At 36.9% G+C, this 20,086-nt stretch overlaps 1 protein-coding gene across 1 annotated transcript in view; it reads left to right on the top strand.

The window, feature by feature from the left end:
- Positions 1-20,086, top strand: part of AMPH (amphiphysin) — a 286,397-nt gene that overhangs the window by 220,751 nt on the left and 45,560 nt on the right. The window contains 3 exon segments of the mRNA XM_036010809.1: positions 14,837-14,869; positions 14,871-14,957; positions 18,213-18,236. Of these exon segments, the coding sequence (XP_035866702.1) occupies positions 14,837-14,869; positions 14,871-14,957; positions 18,213-18,236 (144 nt within the window).

Here is a 20,086-nt window from a genome sequence, read left to right as displayed (position 1 = left end):
TTACAAACATGGGTCTGCCAAAGTCCAAACCCATCTGTTCCTATTTTTCTACCTTGAGAAGTTAAATGGAAAGAAATTCTGTGTGTATATATGTATCTGTGTTCCTGCATTATTCTTTTATTTTTTTATTCTTAACCTCTGCCTATTTTCTACACACCATTTATGCTTCTTATTCCTTGTATCTTTTCCCTCTTTCCCCGCCTCCCCGACTAATAAACCTCCATGCGCTCTCCATTTTTGTGATTCTGTTCCTGCTCTAGTTGTTTGATTAGCTTGTTTTTGTTGTGTTTAGTTGTTGATAGTTGTGAGTTTGTTGTCATTTATTATTCATAGTTTTGATCTTCATCTTTTTCTTAGATAAGTCCTTTAACATTTCATATAATAAAGTCTTGGTGATGATGAACTCCTTAACTTGACCTTATCTGGGAGCACTTTATTTACTCTTCCATTCTAAATGATAGCTTTGCTTGATAGAGTAATCTTGGATGTAGGTCCTTGCCTTTCATGACTTTGATAACTTCTCTCCAGCCCCTTCTTGCCTGTAAGGTTGCTTTTAAGAAATCAGCTGATAATCTCATAGAAACTCCTTTGTAGGTAACTGTCTCCTTTTCTCTTGCTGCTTTTAAGATTCTCTCCTTATCTTTAATCTTGAGTAATGAAATGATGATGTGCCTTGGTGTGTTCCTCCTTGGGCCCAACTTCTTTGGGACTCTCTGAGCTTCCTGAACTCCCTGGAAGTCTATGTCCTTTGCCATATTAAGGAAGTTCTCTTTCATTATGTTTTCAAATAAGTTTTCAGTTTCTTGCTCTTCCTCTTTTCCTTCTGGCACCCCTATGATTCAGATGTTGGAATACTTAAAGTTGTCTTGGAGGTTCCTAAGCCACTCCTCATTTTTTTGAATTCTTGTTCTTTATTCTGCTCTAGTTGAATGTTTATTTCTTCCTTCTGGTCCAAACATTTGATTTGTATCCTGGTTTCCTTCCCTTCACTGTTGGTTCCCTGTACATTTTCCTTATTTCACTATTTCACTTTTTATTAGCCTTTACTTTTCCTCTGTTTTGGGACCATACTCAATCAATTCTGTGAGCATCCCGATTACCAGTGTTTTGAACTGGCATCTGATAAGTTGGCTATTCTTCATCACTTATTTGTATTTTTTCGGAGCTTTGATCTGTTCTTTATTTGAACCATTTTTTTTTTTTGTATTTGCACACCCTTGCATTATTCTTTTAAAACAGCATTTTCCATATAGTCTAATAAAATGCTTGGTTTATGTGGCTGGGAAGGCCTGCATTCCCTTGTGCTTTTTTCATGGTTCATGTCAGCATGTTCAAGGCTCTGAGAAGTTCTACAACAAAAGCCTTGTTTTTTTAAATCAGAGTTTCTCAAACAGTCTTCCTTTTATCCCAGTGTACCTTGTTCCTGCTAAATGGGTATTTCAGTGAAACATTTGAAAAAGGAAGATTTAAATGATATTATGACTCTGGAAACCAAATTTATGACATATAAGTAAGATTTTAACAGGAGACCAAAACCAAAGAAAGGAATCATGTATATGTACACATAGATATGCATATATGTAACATTGCTTATTTTTTTCCTCAAAAATTGTTTGGGCAGCTTTCTGTTCTGACTTGATGACTTTAATTCTGATTTTCACCCACACCTCTCACCAGGGCTTTCCCTAGCAATTGTGTCTCTGAGCAAATAATTTTTGGAAGGGCACTCTGTACATATAAACATTTTGAGACACTTAAAATGAGCATATCAGCAATATTATAGTAGCTAGTGTCGTGGGACTCCATAAATGAAATGCCATGCTGGCCTGTACAAGCAATCTGATCATCACACTCTTGGGAATAAGCCTGACTACCACTTTCCAGGATAACCAGGAGGATGTGAGCCCCAGAGTTCCAGGGAACATATGAGGGACCCACACCATAAGCGAACTTAGAAAATTTTCAGGGAAGGTGCTCAAATGTGAGGTACCTCCCTCTGGAAGCTAAAGAAAGGGCATCTTTCTGTCAAGTGGTAAAAGAAGAAAAAATGGCCTGTATTAGGATTTTTTTTTAAAAAAATAAGAGATACCCCCCACTGTGGTTTTAGTTTGCATCCCTCTGATGGCTAATGATGTTGATCATTCTTTATATCTCTTGGGTCCTCAGGTATATCCTCCTTGGAGAAGTGTCCCTTTTGTAAAATTGGATTGTTTGTCTTCTTGGGTGTTGAGTGGATGAGTTCTTTATATATTCTGGAGATCAAACCCTTGTTGAAGGTATCATTGGCAAATATTTCCCCATAGTTTCCCTTTTCATTTTGCTGACATTTTCTTTAGCTGTAAAGAAGCTTTTTAATTTCATGTAGTCCCATTTGTTAATTCTTTCCTTTATATCCTTTGATCTAGAAGATATGCTGGTACAAAACATTGCTGCATAGGATATCTGAAAATTTACTGCCTATATTTCCCTCTAGGACTTTTATGGGTCATGACTTACAGTTAAGTCTTTTATCCATCTTGATTTTATATTTTTGTATGGTGTAAGTTGATGGTCAAGTTTCATTTGTTGCATGTAACTGTTCAGATCTCCCAACACCATTTACTCAAGAGGCTATTTTTACTTCCATTTTATGTTCCTGTCTTTTTTGTCAAATATTAATTGCCGTAGAGACATGGGTTCATTCCTGGGCTCTCTCCTGTTTCATTGATCTATGTGTCTGTTCTTAGGCTAGTCCCAGCCTGTTTCGATTATAGTGGCCTTGTAATAAAGTTTGATATCAGGTATTCTGATCCCTCCTACTTTGTTCTTCTTTCTCAAAATTACTGAGGATACTTGGGGGTAATTTATGGGTTGACCCCTTCCTTATAGCTAACTCATTTAGTTGACTAAAGTACCTTCAGTTATAGCAAATATGTAATGCTTAACAAGTAGCAGTCAGTAATGAGGAATAACACAAACTCAGAATAACAATCCCGAACCAACATCAGTTAGCCTAAGCTTTGCACATTATAAGTGAAAACAAGAGCATTGCTTTATAATAACCTCATCTTTGTGAATAAATTATAAGTTTTCTGAGAATAAAAAAATGACACACCCCCAATATTTTGCCTAAATCTTTTCCCAACTGTGATATATGATATTTTGTGTCTTGGATATAACTTTCTTATTTATAAATCAAAAATTATATTTTGAATACCCAAGCTTATTTCTCTAAGTCCTTCTCATCACTCATTTTGAGAGTGCCTGCTGTGCTGGAAGGCATTAGCTGTGCTACTTTTATATCTCTGATTCCCAGTTTAATGCTGCATCTTAAAAATTTTTAGCTGAGGAAACCATCCTGTTTTTTTTTTCATAGCTAATCAAACTGAAATAGGTTTTTCAACTTGCAAAACAAGTTCATGCAGTGGCCTTTTTATCTGTTCAATCTCAATGAGGCCAGCCTGCAATTATATACACACCCAACATTCACTTTCTGAATACCTGTAACCTGGTTTTAAATACCACCTTGGCTTTTCTTTTTTCTTTTTTAAGATTTTATTTATTTATTATTTTAGAGAGAAGGGAAAGGAAGGAGAAAGAGAAGGAGAGAAACATCAATGTGTGGTTATCCCTCATGTGCCCCCAACTGGGTTCTTGGCCTGCAACCCAAGTATGTTCCCTGACTGGGAACCGAACTGGTGACCCTTTAGTTGGCAGTCCTGTGCTCAATCCACTGAGCTACACTAGCTAGGGCAGCTTTTCTTTCCAATGCAGCATATATCTGAAGCAGCTACCAGTTCTTTAAGTTGATATTTTTAAACATAAATATGTTAACATTCTTCTAAGAGAAAAATAATCCATAAGATGAAAATCAGAAAGAGAAAAAATATGCAGTGCATTTCAAGCCAAAATTTAGTCACTTTACTGTGCTAGTAGATTACCCACAACATTACTTTATTCCTGAAGCAGGGTTAGCTGTGCATAACAGTTCATTTATCATCTGGAGCTCTGAAAATATTCTGAAATCACTGTGTAATATGTCCTCACAAGCTTTCAAGGTTCTCAGACTCCAGGAATTCTGATAATCCTAGACTTGTCACATCTTGTAATCTATCTTGTGACATGAATACATTTTGAGTTTTATATTTTTTAATATGGTTTGAAGTATGGGATACAGGTGTAGTAAGCTTGGCACAGGGAGGCAAGCAGGAGAAGAGAAAAAGAGGAAAGCAGAAGAATGACAAGCAGGAAATAACAAGGAGCTCAAGATGGGGAAGCATGCAAGTAAATGATAGTGAGAGAAGAGTGAGACACACAACAGAACAGGAACAGCTACTGAATAGCCACTCACCTGAATATGTTATATGCAAGGTCTCATTCAACTTTATTTTGACATCATTCCTGCAATTTTCAGGGCATTATCCTATTTCAGAGATGAATAAAATCTTGCCATCCTTTTGTGACACTATGTTGTTCCAGGCAGATGTGGAAAGCAGGATGCTTGGGATGATGTGTGAAAAAATAAATGAACAAATGTATTTTTATCCTTAATATTCAGAGTGTATGTTCTCAAGCATGTTCTCTAGGTTGTTACTTCTTTAGGTTGTTACACATCACTGATATACATGGTAAATAACAGGACATAGTGATAGTAAGTTCTTCAATCAAAATTTTGGCCATTTGTTCATCTACTTGTTATAATAGAACCTCATTATAAGGGTAAGCCCTATCCATTTTCTCTGCTATCTCTATTCTCATTACTGTCAACTTTTCTACTACTCTAGTCATAGTATATGTAAGGGCAATACATTAAGAAACCCATGATATTCTACACTAAGAATTACTTTACAGTCTACCAATTTGTTCTAATAAAAACAAACAACCTGAGGAAACTGTTTCCTAGAAAATTTAATTTATTGTCAATGCATTAGGGCATTGCATGATTGCTTAAATAAGATGGGCACATAAAGCAAATATGCTCCACCATCTTTTTTCTTGCACTATTTCTAGCGATAAATCTGTTGTTATTCTGTGTTTTTTCTCTGGCCACTTTTAAGAATTTCAATTTCCAAGGGATTTTGGGAAATTTAGTTATGATAGGTCTAGGTGTACTCCATGTGTCCTCATTTGGCCAGTAACTAACCAAAGCTTATACTTTTATTACTTTTTTAAAGGTTTTATTTATTTATTTTTAGAGAGGGGGAAGGGAGAAAGAAAGGGAGAGAAACCTCAATGTGTGGTTGCCCCTCATGCACCCCCTGCTGGGAACCTGGTATGTGTTCTGACTGGAAATCAAACCAGTGACCCTTTGCTTCAAAGTCCGGTGCTGAATCCACTGAGCCACAACAGCCAAGCCAAAGCTTGTACTTTTAATGGTGAATGGAAGGGATATTAAAGAAGCAAGTCAGCCATATAAGCATATTTCAAGCCTTTGTCTGCATTGCATTTGTCAACATCTATTGACCAAAGTATGACACATTGTCAACCCCAAGCCAAAGGGTAAGGAAGTGAACTCCACCTATAATGAGGGCATGTCTAGTGGTACACCTGTACTGGAAGAATTCCATACCTTAATTGTAAATTTATATGTTCCTAGCAGAAGACACCTTATGAAATGTAGCACAGAGGTTATTGTAGTTGGTAATATTTCCCAGTGGATATTTCCCCACCGTGGTTTCCATACCATGTCTAAATTCAGGAGCCCATCCCAGTGCACTTCTAGATTTCTAATGGGAAAGAGCACTTATTTAAGATCAAGCTCCCCAAAAGCTTAAGAATGTTGGGACCACATCAGATGTATTCTAATTGTAATCAGGGGTAAGGAATAAGAAAATTTGTTTTCTTCTTTTAAGTTAAGAGATATTACATGTCACTGTTTTCGACATGTAGTAACAAGAGTTGTGAGTGCTTCTCTGATCTTTATAAAGGAATACTACATAAACATGTAACTCCTTTTAGCTCTTTGTTTAATTCTGTCTGATTACTCTTTGATATGAATGCTTAAAGGTATAAGGGAACAGACTTTGATTCACAATGGCGGGAGAGTAGGTAGAAAGTACATTAGCTACTTCTGAGGACCAAACTGGAATCAGAACTACATCATAGAAAAATCATCCTGAATAAGTGACTGAAGACGAGCTGGAGAGAAGTATTATAACCAAGGATTTATAGAAGAAAAAACATCACCACATAGAGACCATAGGAAGTGGAGAGATGTGATATGGCTGGCTGGGCTTGTACTGGGGGAGCAGCTGCAGCTCCAGAGGGATACTTCAGTGACTGGGGTGGGTTCCCTATGAGACGTACAGGGTCTAAACACCAGGCTGGCCTCCCTAGCATAAAGAACCAGAACTGGGAATAGCACCTGTGTAGCATCCTTCTGTGTAAAGCAGTGGGGTCTGTCCACCTGGGAGGGATGCCTAGAGATGCAGCCACCCTCTTAAAGGGCCAGTGCACAAAATTTTGTTTGCAGACAATTACCTTAGTCTCTGACAGATTGCAAGGCAGGGAGAACTGGAGCTACATGAGGAGAGTCTGGGTTTGGTGGCTCTACTGAGAAAGCTGTAATGTCAGCTGTCAGGATCCCTGTGCTTACTCATTCCCCATACTGCAGCAACCATCTTTCTTGGGCAGAGCACTCTCCTCCATGTGACATCAACCTGGAGGAAGGAATAACCCAACCCACAGGAATCCCCCTCACCCCACCCTGTGGAGCTTAAACCCTGCTGAGGAGTACAGCCAGGGTCTCATTCAGTGATTAAGCCTAACCAGCAGCTTATAGATGGAGGCAGATCTCTGGGTGCTTTGAGACTTTAGCTGACCATGCCTTTGGGCCTGATGCTGGTAAAAGTCAGCCTTTGTGCACAGATTGGTCCATTAGCACACAACTTGGTACAGCAGAGGGACCCACAAGCTGTGAATTGCTGATAACTCCAAACAGTTGGCCCAGGGCCAGTCACAAGCAGCATCAGACATTGGGCTGCATCAGGGACTATGCAGATCTACCTAATACATAGAAACAAACACACAGAGGAAACCCAAATGGAAGACAAAGAAACAAGCTCCAAATGAAAGAACAACAAACATTCTTCAACAGAAGAGATAAATGAAATGGAAGCAAGCAATTTATCAGATATAAGTTCAAAGTAACGGTTATAAAGATGTGCAACCACATAAAAAGACATAGAAACCATAAAAAAGGACTAGTCAAAAATAAAGAATGCAATTATCTGAAATAAACAATACACTGGAAGCAATAAACAGTAGGTTAGATGAATCAGATGATTGAATCAGTGATATAGAAGACATGGTAGATAAATATACCTAATCAGAGCAGCAAAAAGAAAAAGGATTTTTTAAAAACTGAGTGTAGAAGATATCTATGGGGCAAGATTAAGCATAGCAACATAGGCATCATAGGGCTACAAGAATGAAAAGGGATGAGAGCAAGGGATCGAGAAACTTATTTGAAGAAATAATGACTGAAACTTCCCAACCTGGTGAAGGAAAAATGACATAACAGTCCAGGAAGTGCAGAGAGTCCTAAACAAGATGGACCCCAAAGAGGCCCACACCAAGACACCATAATGGAAAATGCAAAGCTTCAAGATAAGGAGAGAATCTTTTTTTTTTTTTTTAAGATTTTATTTATTTATTTATTTTTTTAGGGAGGGAAGGGAGGGAGAGAGAGAGAGAGAGGGAGAGACATTAATGTGTGGTTGCTGGGGGTTATGGCCTGCAACCCAGGAATGTACCCTGGCTGGGAATCGAACCTGGGACACTTTGGTTCCCAGCCCGCGCACAATCCACTGAGCTATGCCAGCCAGGGCTAGGAGAGAATCTTAAAAGCTGCAAGGGAAAGATGTTAGTTACCTTCAAGGGAGCTCCCAAGAATGTCACCTGATTCTCAACAGAAACATTTCTTCCCAGAAGGGACTGGCATGAAATATTCAAAGTTATGGAAAGCAAAGACCTACAACCAAGGCTACTTTGCTTAGAAAGGCTATCATTTAATATTGAAAGAGAAATAAAGAGCTTCCCAGACAAGAAAAAGCTAAAGGAGCCTGTTACCCCCAAACCAGTAATACAACAAATGTTAAAGGGCTTGCTTTAAGAAGAAGAAAGAAAAAGAAAAAAAAAGGAAAAAAAACAAATACGAAATACTTAAAAATAAAATGGCATTAGACATGTATCTGTCAATAATCATTTTAAAAGTAAATGGCCTTAAATGCTCCAATCAAAAGACATAAGGTAGGTGAATGTATAAAAAACAAGTCCGCCCTGGCTGGCGTAGGTCAGTGGACTGAGCTCGGGCTGCGAACCAAAGTGTCATAGGTTCGATTCCCAGCTAGGGTAAATGCATGAGTTTTCAGGCCATAACCCCCAGCAACCTCACATTGATGTTTCTCTCTCTCTCTCTCTCCCCCTCTCTCTCTCTCTCTCTCTCCCCTCTCGCCCTCTCGCTCAAAATAAATAAATAATATCTAAAAAAATACAAGTTCCTTATATATGCTGTCTTCAAGAGACCCACCTCAGAATAAGATACACACAGACTAAAAATAAAGGGATGGAAAAAGATATTCATGCAAATGAAAATATAAAAAAAGCTCAGGTAGCAATTCTTATATCCAATAAATAGACTTTATTTTTTTTATTTTAATTTTTTATGTTTAGAGAGGGGAAGGGAAGGAGAAAGAGAGGAAGAGAAACATCAATGTGTGGTTACCTCTCACATGCCCCGTACTGGGGACCTGGCCCACTACCCAGATGTGTTCTCCTAGACTGGGATTTGACCAGTGACCTTTTGTTCACAGGCCAACATTCAATCCATTGATCTACACCAGCCAGGGCCTGTAAAGAGACTTTAATATGAAGGCTACAGCAAAAGACAAAGAAGGACACTACATAATGATAAAGGAAACAATCCAACAAGAGTTTATAGCACTAGTAAAACACTTATGCACCCACCATAGGAGCACCTACATATGTAAAGCTAATCTTGACAGACATAAAGGGAGAGATCGACAGAAATACAGCCATAGTTGGGGATTTTAACACTCCTTTGATTTCAATGGCTATCATCATGACAGAAAATAACAAGGAGACAGTGGTCTTATATGACACAATAAAATAGATTTATATCTTCAGAGAATTTCACTGAAAAGCAGCAGAGTGTACATGCTTTCAAATGCACATATATGTTTTCTAGTATAGACCACATGTTAGGACACAAAACAAGTCTCAATAAATTTAAGAAGATTGAAATCATATCATGTATCTTCTCTGAACATAATGCCATGAAACTAGAAATCAATCATAAAAAAATGAAAAATACACAAAGACAATGAAGCCTAAATAGCATGTCATTAAACAATAAATGGTTGTGAGACCAAGGAAGAAATTAGGAATACTTTGAAAGTATGAAAATGATAGTACAACAACCCAAAGTCTGTGGGACACAGGAAAAGCACTCCTAAGAGGCAGATTCATAGCATTACAGGACTATCTCAAGAAACAAGAAAAAACTCAAACCATATAACTTTATACCTAAAGGAACTGAAAAAGAACAACAACAGCACCCAAAGTGATAGAAGAAAGGAAGTAATAAAGATCAGAGCATAAATAAATGAAATAGAGTCTAAAAAAGCAGTACTAAAGATCAGTGAATCCACAAGGTGGATCTTTGGAAAGATAAACAAAATTGACAAACCTTTAACCAGACTCATCAACAAAAAAGAGAGAAGCCCCAAATAAATAAAATCAGATATGAAAAAGGAGAATAACAAGTGACACCAAAGATATACAAAGTATTTTGAGAAAATATTAGAATAACTCTATGCCAGCATTGGGCAATGTAGATGAAGTGGATAAATTCCTATGAGCATACAATCTTCTAAAACTGTATCAGGAAGAATCAGAGAATCAGAATAGATAAAATACAAATAGAGAAATTGAAGCAGTAATCAAAAAACTCCCAACAAACAAAAGCCCTAGACCATACACTAACAGATGAATTATCAACATTCCAGCAAAAACTAAAGCCTCTTATTCTCAAACTATTCCAAAAAATTCAAAGAGGAGGGAAGATCCCAAACTCATTTGAAAAGGCCAGCATTATCATATTTCTAAAACCAGATAAAGACAATATGGGAAAAGAAATTTATAGGCCAATATCTCTGATGAACATAGATGTTAAAATCCTAACAAAAATGTAGTGACCTAAATGCAGCAATACATCGAAAGATCATACACCATGATCAAGTGGGATTTTCCCATTTATGGAAATTTGGTACAATCTTCACAGATCAATGAATGTGATTCACCACATAAACAAATTGAAGGAGAGAACCAGATGATTATATCAATAGATACAGAAAAAGCATCTGATAAAACCCAGCACCTAAAAACTCTCCACATATTTGGAGTAGAGGAAACATACCTCAACATAATGAAAGCTTTATATGACAAGCCTACTGCCAACATCATACTCAATGGGCAAAACCTGCAAGTGTTTCCCTCAAGAATGGGAACAAGACAGGATGTTGCTTTCACCACTCTTATTACACATAGTATTTTAAATCCTAGCCACAGGAGTCAGACAAGAAGAAGAAATAAGAAGCATCCAATTGAAAAAGAAGAAGTCAAACTGTCTTTATTTGCAGATGACATGATGCCTTATAGAGAGAATCTTAAAGATTCCACCAAAAACTACTAGAACTGATAAATATAGTAAAGTAGCAGATACACAATTAATATCCAGAGAGCAGATGCAATAATGAACTACCATAATGTAAATGAAGAAAACAATCCCATTCACAATGCTTCAAAAAGAATAAAATGCCTAGCAATAAATTTAACCAAGAATGTAAATGACTTATACTTAGAAAATTATAAGACACTGAAGATGGAACTGAAGAAGATAAAAAGAAGTGGAAACATATGGTGTTCTGGACAGGAAGAATAACGTCATTTAAATGTCCATACTACCCAAAACAGTCTATAGATTCAATTCCTATCAAGATACCAATGACATATTTCACAAAAATGTATATGGAATCACAAAAGGCCCCCAAATGATAATGTTATCTTGAGAAAGAACAAATTTGTAGGAATTATGCTACCTGACTATATTATAAGGATAGATTAACCAAAACAGCATGGTACTGGCATAAAAGCATATAGGTCAATGGAACAGAATAGAGAGCCCAGAAATAAACCCATGCCTTTATAGTCAATTATATTTCACAGAAGAGGCAAAAACATACAATAGGCTAAAGATAATTTGTTCGATAAATGGTGTTGGGAAAGTAAGACAGATACATTCAGAAAATGAAACTAGACCACATTTTTAAGGCACACACAGGAACAAATTCAAAATGGTTTAAAGAATTAAATGTTGGATTCAAAACCATAAAAATCCTAGAGAAAAACATCAGCAGTAAAATACTGGACATTGCTTGTACCAGTATTTTTTTCTGATATATCTCCATGAACAATGGAAACAAAAGAAAAAATATACAAATGGGACATGAATGTAAAAAGTTTTTGCACAGCAAAGGAAACCATTAACAAAATGAAAATACAACCTACTCAATGGGAGAACATATTTGCAGATACATCTGGTAAAGGGTTAATATTCAAAATTTATAAAGAACTTAGAAAAATCAACACATGCACACACACACACACACACACACACAAACAGCAGAGGACCTGAATAGAGCCATCTCCAAAGAGGACATACAGATAGCCAATAGACATATGAAAAGATGGTCAACATCAATAATCATTAGAGAAATGAAAATTTAAACCACAATGATATATCACCTCATACCTGTCACAGTGTCTATCATTAATAAGTCAACAAATGACAAGTGCTGGCAATGATGTGGAGAGAGAGAGAGAGAGAGAGGAACCCTTTTTCACTGTTGGTGGGAATGCAGATTTTTGCAGCTACTATGGAAATAGTATAGAGGTACCACCACAAAAGTTAAAAATGGAACTGCATGATGACACAGCAATTCCACTTCTGGGAATTTGTCCGAAGAATCCCAAAACACTAATTCAAAAGAGTATATGGATCTCTTTGTCATTGCAGTATTATTTATAATAGCCAAGAAATGGAAGCAGCCCAAGTGTCCATCCATAGGTGAGTGGATAAAATAGCTGTGGTACAGTGGGATACTACACAGACAAGAAAAAAGGGTTTTTTTACTCTTTGTGATCGCATGAATGTACCTGGAGAGAACTATGCTAAGTGAAATAAGCCAGTCAAAGAGAGGCAAGTTCTGTATGATTTCACTCATGTGGAATCTAATGAACAAACTGAACTAACAAGAAAAGAGAGACTCAAAGATAGAGAGCAAATTGACAGTTATGGGGAAGACAAGGTTGGAGGAGGGGAAGGATTGAGCAAAAAAGAAAAAGAACTCATGGACATAACAATAGGATGGAGGTGGAATAGGTTCTAGGAGGGATAAATAGTGATAGAAAAAATACAATGAAAAATGAACTAAAAAATTACACTAAAGCCAGGGAAAAACATTTGAACCACTTTAACAACAAAGATACTATTTAAGACACTTATTCTTAAATAAGAATAATGGTACACCATGAAAAAAATTAAAGAACAAAACCAAACAGACATCAAAATTGGAGAAACCTGCCACAAATTTTAAAGGCAACTAAACTGGTATTATGGATGTTTGATGACAGTAATTTTACGCAATATTTATAATTACTAGCAGTAATTAACTGCATTAGCTTCAGTTTCCATTTTGAGTATATACTATATGTTATGTACAATGTATTATTATCTTACTCATGGTAATTTTACTAGGTATTATTAATCTCATTTTATGCATGAAGAAATAGAAGCTGAATTAATTGCCTAGAGAGAGACAACTGGTAAGTGGCAAAATTGGGCTGTACACCCAGATGCATCTCAATCAAAGTCTCAACCTAGCCACTATAGTCGAATGCCTGTTTTCTTCCATGATTTTTAAATTTACATTTGAACTTCCTGAAGGGTACCCTGTAGGCTCATAAGGGACAAATTGATGTATTGTACCACCTGAATTTTATCAAGGACTTGCAGAGCATTGAGAATTCCTCAGCAGATAGTGAGGGTCCCTGTCTGAGAAATGTGGGACCAGATCCCAGTGGCAGCTTGGAAGAGCAGTGGAGTCACAGGCATCTGACTGCTGTCCTGCCTCAGCTGTATTGCAACTGGAGGACCCAGGGCAGTAGGTAACCTCCTTATCTCCAAATGGGAAAATGACACCATCCGCTCCTTGATTTTTTTGTAAGGATAAGATAAGTCAAGTAAGACACTTTGTATGATACAGTAAAGTAATTCTTTAAAGGCAATAATAGAGTTATTATCATTATATTGCAGCAAGTGTTTTAACATGAGCTAATATTCATATGTATGAAGTTATTAGAACAGTTCCTGGTACATTCAAGTATAATATGTGTTTTCAAAACTGAAAAATACACTTTGCACCACTATAAAAGTTGATAAAATTCAAAACTCATGCCATCTTTGAATAGTGGCCAAGGGAATCAGTTGACAGTTTTGTGATTGTAGCTTTTAAAGAAGAGGGGATCTCAGAAGAGCATCATCCTTGTGAAAATAAAAATATATCTGATGAGTGTTCATACTGCAAAACAGATAACTCAAAATCAATATCATGATATAAACAGGTTTTCTTATAAAATGTATATATATATATATTAAAAAAGTATTATCTGTTATCCTCCCAATTTTGCATACATTTGTAAGTTAAATTTTTCTTGTTTATGACCAATATTAATTAAAATAACTCCTTTGAAGTTTTTCTCTAAACATCTGTGTTTTTTATATGTAACACTTAATTCATTATTGTGACCTTTTATTTTTAGACAACAGATGGTCAAAATTGAAGCTTATATTAAATATCAAACACACATGAATTATATAAGCAAACTCCAATTCTCTTCACAATGATAGAGTTTACGGGATTTATTTCAGTTCTGTCTCTTACTGTGTACCCTGAACCTGGTTAGTTCAACTTCAAACCCACATTGTTTTTCCAATGTCATGATCATAATTAATGAACAAATATTAAATATTTAAATTTTTTGTTATTATCATAGTAGGACTTTTCATCTATGTCTTATTGGACTCACCTTTTTTCTAATCCAGGAATGTTATCAGGGTGGAAGCTCATTTCGCAGTGAGTGTTGGAGGCCATTGTTCTCTTCTTCCCTATGTCCCCCTCATTCACTGTCCCTCATACACTCAGGTTAGAACAACAATATTATGGATGAGGAATGGACAATATAATAAATAACTCCAGGGGGTAGGGAGCCTGTGGGGAGCTGGTGAAGGTGGAATGTGATCACAGTAGACAATGATCCCTCCTTTTAAAATTTAGCTTCCTAGGGAACATCACAGCAGTGAGTACCTGTAATGAATTGACACCTTGGCCCATGTTATCCATCTGGTCATCTGAAATTCTCAATGGAGATCTCTGAACTAGCAGAAAAAAGAGATTCCTTAGGTCTTGATGGTATTAGGATACATCTCTCAGACATTCTTTGTTGGCTCACATGGAGTTGGATAAAAGATAAGTAACTGCAAACCGGACTTTGTTCCTGGATGTCTTGGGTTATGCTCGGCCAGAGTTGGTTATTTTCCCTTTCATTCCATTTTGCTGGTGGCTCTGGGAGCATGTGGATGAACTACCAAAATGGTAAACTACCAAAGCTTGCTTTTGGGATATCAACTGATATTAGAGGATTATATGGGTTATATGATGAAGTCTTACTAGATTCAAGCTGTACATGTGTTTTTGTTTTTGTTTTATTTGAACAGAATGAAGTCCCTGAGGTGAAGAAAGAGGAGGAGGACTTTGTTGGATCTGGACTTTGACCCTTTCAAGCCTGAGGTAGCCTCTTCAGGTTCTGCTGGAGTGATGCAGTCACCCATGTCTCAGGTATCAAGTCATTGTTATGATGTTTGGAGATGATGTTTAAAAAATTGTAATAAGCTCATTAAGGCACAAATGCATTTCAGTGACTCCTCTCACTTTGTAATGAGTATCTACTTTTCTTTTTGGTTGACAAATATTTCCTAATGGGAAGGAAGGGTGAAAAGAGAACCTCATCAATATCAATGATTCTAGAGCTCCCCCTACCATTAGCTGTCTCTATCCATAGAACTGGAATAGCCAGGCATTCCTATTTGCCAGGTTTCATCTAAATTAATTGTTAAAAGTACCTCCTTTTTGCACACTATAGTATCCAGGTTTGGATGATACATTTAATGTTTCCCTAAATAAAGCTCTTTTTTTTTCCTCTTGGGTTAATCTTCTTACTGTTTTCTCTACTCTCCTTCTTTATACTTTGTAAATTAAGGCATGTTTGATATAACCATGAGATTATGAACCAAGAGAATTGCTAATCAGTCTGAAAGTTCGATCTTGATGTGGTTGTTCTCCACATTGCAGACACTTCATCATGGGGTCTTGATTATCCTGATACAGAGTTGGCCTGCTTTATCCAAACCACCCTTCTCATACTTCCTCACTCTGAAGATTTTTCCGATTTCACTATTTTACTGTGCTAGCATCTCATCAGAGGGACACTGTTGGTGGGTGCTATACTGATCTGTGCATGATTCCTGTGGAATACAGTTACTTGAGAATGTCTGTCTTCATAAAGTAGTTAATTCAAAATTTGGCTAAAAAGAAATTGTTTATGTCACTATTTTAGCTAGTATCTGAGCCTCACATTTCATTTTGGACAAATCCAAAGATGCTAGTATATACTTCAAATTAATTAGTAACGATTATTGTAAAACTGAAGATTGAGGTCCCACTCAATTTTCTCGTCTTGAAGCTTTCTTGAAACCTTAAAGTAAACAAACCCCTGGGGAACAGACTGCTCAATATGAACCTCAATAAGTAAAACTCTTTAATCTGTGCTTTATTCTAGATAATTGGTTTTCTTAGGGCCTTTGTGTTGTAAAAGGAGAACAATAAGTACCTGAGATGTCAACAAAGTCAGAAATTAAAATAGATAAGACACTAGCCTTAAAGATATTTTGCAAAACATGGGTAACTAAATGTTTCAGAAATTTCTTTTGCTTCCCTTTCAGGAAATTCATAATATGTATGAGATATTAAAGGTTCCAAGAAATCCTGTAATTAAAGAAAAACCTGTTTAGATTTGTTAACTTAGAACATATATGTCCTAAGTATTTCCCAAATATGTTTACTCACTTTCTTAACATTCATTGGATGTACATATCACTCAGAATATGTGCTCCTCAGAGTTCTCATTGTGCAGCCAGCAGAAGTGATGGTCTTCCTCAGCCTGACTTTCTACTGTTCATTACTTTAGTGTGGGAAGGAAAAGTCTAGCAGTGGATGCTGTGATGATCAGTGGGTGAGATTCCACAGCATTTCTGTATGTAAGTTTGAATCAAGAGAGAAACCTCTTATATCAACTCATGAGTAAATTAATTCATATATCATGGAAGTTTGTGTGGCAATAGGACCAAGGTTCTTTCAGAATTTTTTGAAAGAGGGGCCTTGGTTAAGTCTTAGTTCTGGAGAAAAAGCATCACTGCACTTAGGAAAATTCCCAGGTACCACTCAATTCTTTTTTGGGCCAAGTAATAAACTTCTCTAGCTTCCCAGTGGCCATAAGTGAGTCACAGCACTGCAGAGTTGGCCTGTGATCCAGTTCTAATTATATCTCTTCCATTTTGCTAAGATGTCTTAGCCTGAGATAACAAAAAGAACAGAGCTGTTATGTTCTATTGGCCTTCTTTCCCCTTTAGTCAAAGTGGTCTTCTTTACCCATCACCCAATCCTATATTGTGGGCTGATGTTCCTGCTGCCAACAGGATACCTCACATTGTGATTTCTGACATGTGCACAGGAAATTCATGGTCCTGAGACCTGATAAACATGATGATTCAATTGCTGCCTTCCTTTGGAGAAATTTACTGCTGCTATCTGCATTATGCAGGCATATGTATCAGCTTTTAGGAGCTGTGATCCTTAAGGATCCATGAGGCAAGAAAATGTAAATCATTTGGATGATCAGAAAATGTATATTAAAAGCAAAGGAGTCTGTGTTCCAATACCTGTGGTTTTCAGTGGAGCTGTTCTACTTTCCATCTTAGTAAGTGGATGCTAACCCTAAGATCGACCATGCTGCACAGAGATACAGGGTGTGTGGGGCAGTGCAGTTCAAGTAAGCCAGAGCAGCGGGTGGGTTCAGTCAGAACCACAGAGCCCAGGTTCTGTAGTACAAAATACAAATGAGACCTGTAGTCCCATATGGAAATTATCAGATTCCTAAGATGGAAATGCCAAATGCCCTTACTTGCTGCTTACATTTGAGGGATTAAAAAAAGTTTGAAAAGTCACAGCAAAAAAAAAGAATATTGCTTAGTAGTAATTCTCAATCAGAGAAGACATAAGAAAAAGAGATCTCTCCCATTTTCCCTATATACAGGGAAAGTAATTTTTGATCTATCTGGATTTATTCCCCAGGAGCAATAAGTTTATATTAAAATCCAGTAGTAAGTACAATTCATTCATATGTTTTAGGGGGTCCTACTAATTTTTATGATTATTTATTAATTGAGTGTGTTATGTAATTCAACCTATTTAGGCACTATTTTCCAGGAGTAATTTGCCATCAAACTGGTCATAATGCCTCCTCTTCATTTGGGTGGGGGAAGAGAGAAAATGGCATTAGCCATGATTAGAATCTGCACATTCCCTCAAAGATGTGATAAACTCATGTCTGGTCACCTTGTTTACTTCATTTAATTGTGTGCGTGTATGTGTATGTGTTAATATAAACCATTCATTATGTCATGTATAGTTTCTACTTGTATACTAAAGGCACATTGATTAGACCTGTGCTTTGGTAGCACTTACCACATTTAGCTTTTGCAACTTACATCAAATAAAGCTGTGTAAAATGAAAAATTGGATTCTGTTACACTAGCTCATTTCAAGTTCCCAAAAGCCACATGTTACTCATGGCTACCAATATCAGACAGCACAGATACGGAACATTTTATCACTAAAGAAAGTTCTGTTGAACAATACTGTACTAATATTTCAAAGTGCTTATTTTTTATTTCAGGAACAATTTTCATCTCAGTAATTTGTACATGCTTGGGAGTTGTATACTTAACAGTATTTTTATTTTCTGTTTGTTTTCAGACATTGCCCTGGGACCTATGGACGGTAAGAATACTAAGAACTGTATATTTCAATGCATCAGAATCCTTAGAAATTTAGAAACCTTGTTTATTTTATTGTGTTTGCCATGGAAAGAAGATCCAAACATTTTTAATAACAGTGTATCCCCCGGAGTAACCATCAGCTCCCTGATAGTCCCAGCATTACCAGCACTTGGAAATGACGGTGAGGAGAAGAGTTGTCTGTGCCGGACTCCAAGATGAGCAAGAATTGAATGTGCCCTTTGTGCTTCTTCCTGTGATTATTGGTGGCTGGAAGAAATGTTGTAGGAAGGTTGTACATATTTTTCATTGCTTATGGAATACAAGAAAAGTGTAAATGAGCAAATGTAAGGGATAGGTACCCTGCAAGGGAAGTGTTTCACTTTTTTTCAATGAAGTTTAATCAGTAAGAATTTGAGCTTTAGAGCTAGACAGCCCTGATTTGAGTCCAAACTCTACTTCTTATAACCATATGACTTGGAGCAATTTCTAAAAGTCTTTCAGCCTCAGTTTCTGTCACTTGCAAAATAAGGGTAATGATACCTACCGCAGGGGGTACTGTAAGGATTAAGTGAGAGAATATTTGTATTTGTAAAGTATTTAGCTCAATGTCTAGTATGTGTCAGTAGAAGATAGGAGTGCAAGGATGAGAGCCTCCAGAATGTAGAGCTGGGAAAAAGACACAAACAGAGCTTTGTGGTGGCAGCATCTGGGTATGAAATGAGAATACTGGCTGCACCATATAGAGCCTCACATCCCTTGGGGTGGAGCTTTTGTCTCCCCTGTCTTAGAACTCCCTGGCCCTGTGGTCATAAGAACTCTACTGGAGCTTTATGTTTTCTTTTTTTAGTGACACAGCAACAGGATAATCTAGCTGTTCATGAGCCTGTGGTCTTCTGAAGGGGATTACTACTTTCTCCCCATAAAACAAGAATGTGACTATCCTCTGCCCTGCCACAGGAGCAGGGTCATGCTCTGCTACATCGAATTCTTGAAGCACTTTGGAAAGCTCTCAAGAGAAGAGCTAAAAATGTTGATTGAAAACATCTTTTATAGTGATCTGGTTTGGCTTCTATATTCTCAAAAAGGGATGCATGGATTAGTGTTCAGAACATTGGAATTCTAGCCTCAACTTTGTGTTAATTTTCTTGGAGAGTAAGAGGACAATGTTAATTTTTTTGTTATCTAATATTTCATGTCTTTAATTGGAGCTACACCACATATTTCTTTCCCTGGTGAGGGTAAAGATATCATAATGAGCATTGACTATTTTAGAGGACAAACCTGCTAGGGATAGGAACAGTGACAATATTGTGAAACAGTAGCTCCCAAGACATAATTACTTCATTTCTGATGCTCTCAGCTCCCCAGTGCTGTTTCGACAGAGCTTGTAGAATTGGGTTGAATTTGAGGAATATCCTCCAGGCAGTTAGAGTGGTTAGTATCAGATCATCCTCCATTCAAAACCACCTCAGACGCAGACCAAGTGCAGAGTGTGTTTGGGGACAGTTTTACTCTGATATTGTGTCAGAGCAGATGGTACTGGGTGATTTGTGGGCTGCTAGTGCTTGATGCTGCTCTCATGCTTGCTTATTTATTTAAAACTTTGCATTTTAGAGTCTGCTAAAGTAACAGTGATGCAATAGCCATAAAACATTGTTGTTACTAGAAAATAATGGAACCTTTGAGTTTCAGTTGTGTAGTCTTAAGAGTATTGGACAGAACAATTCCTATAACAAAATAAGCTATTTAATCTCAAACCAGTGAAAATAACAGCCCATAGCAGAATATTGACTTTGGACACCATGAGATTTTAATGTGCAAGTAATTTTTTTTCTCTTGCTTTGATTATTT

The sequence above is a fragment of the Phyllostomus discolor genome, chromosome 10 (genome assembly GCF_004126475.2).
Source record: "Phyllostomus discolor isolate MPI-MPIP mPhyDis1 chromosome 10, mPhyDis1.pri.v3, whole genome shotgun sequence".
Lineage (NCBI taxonomy): Eukaryota > Metazoa > Chordata > Mammalia > Chiroptera > Phyllostomidae > Phyllostomus > Phyllostomus discolor.
This window is presented reverse-complemented; position numbering and strand designations above follow the sequence as displayed.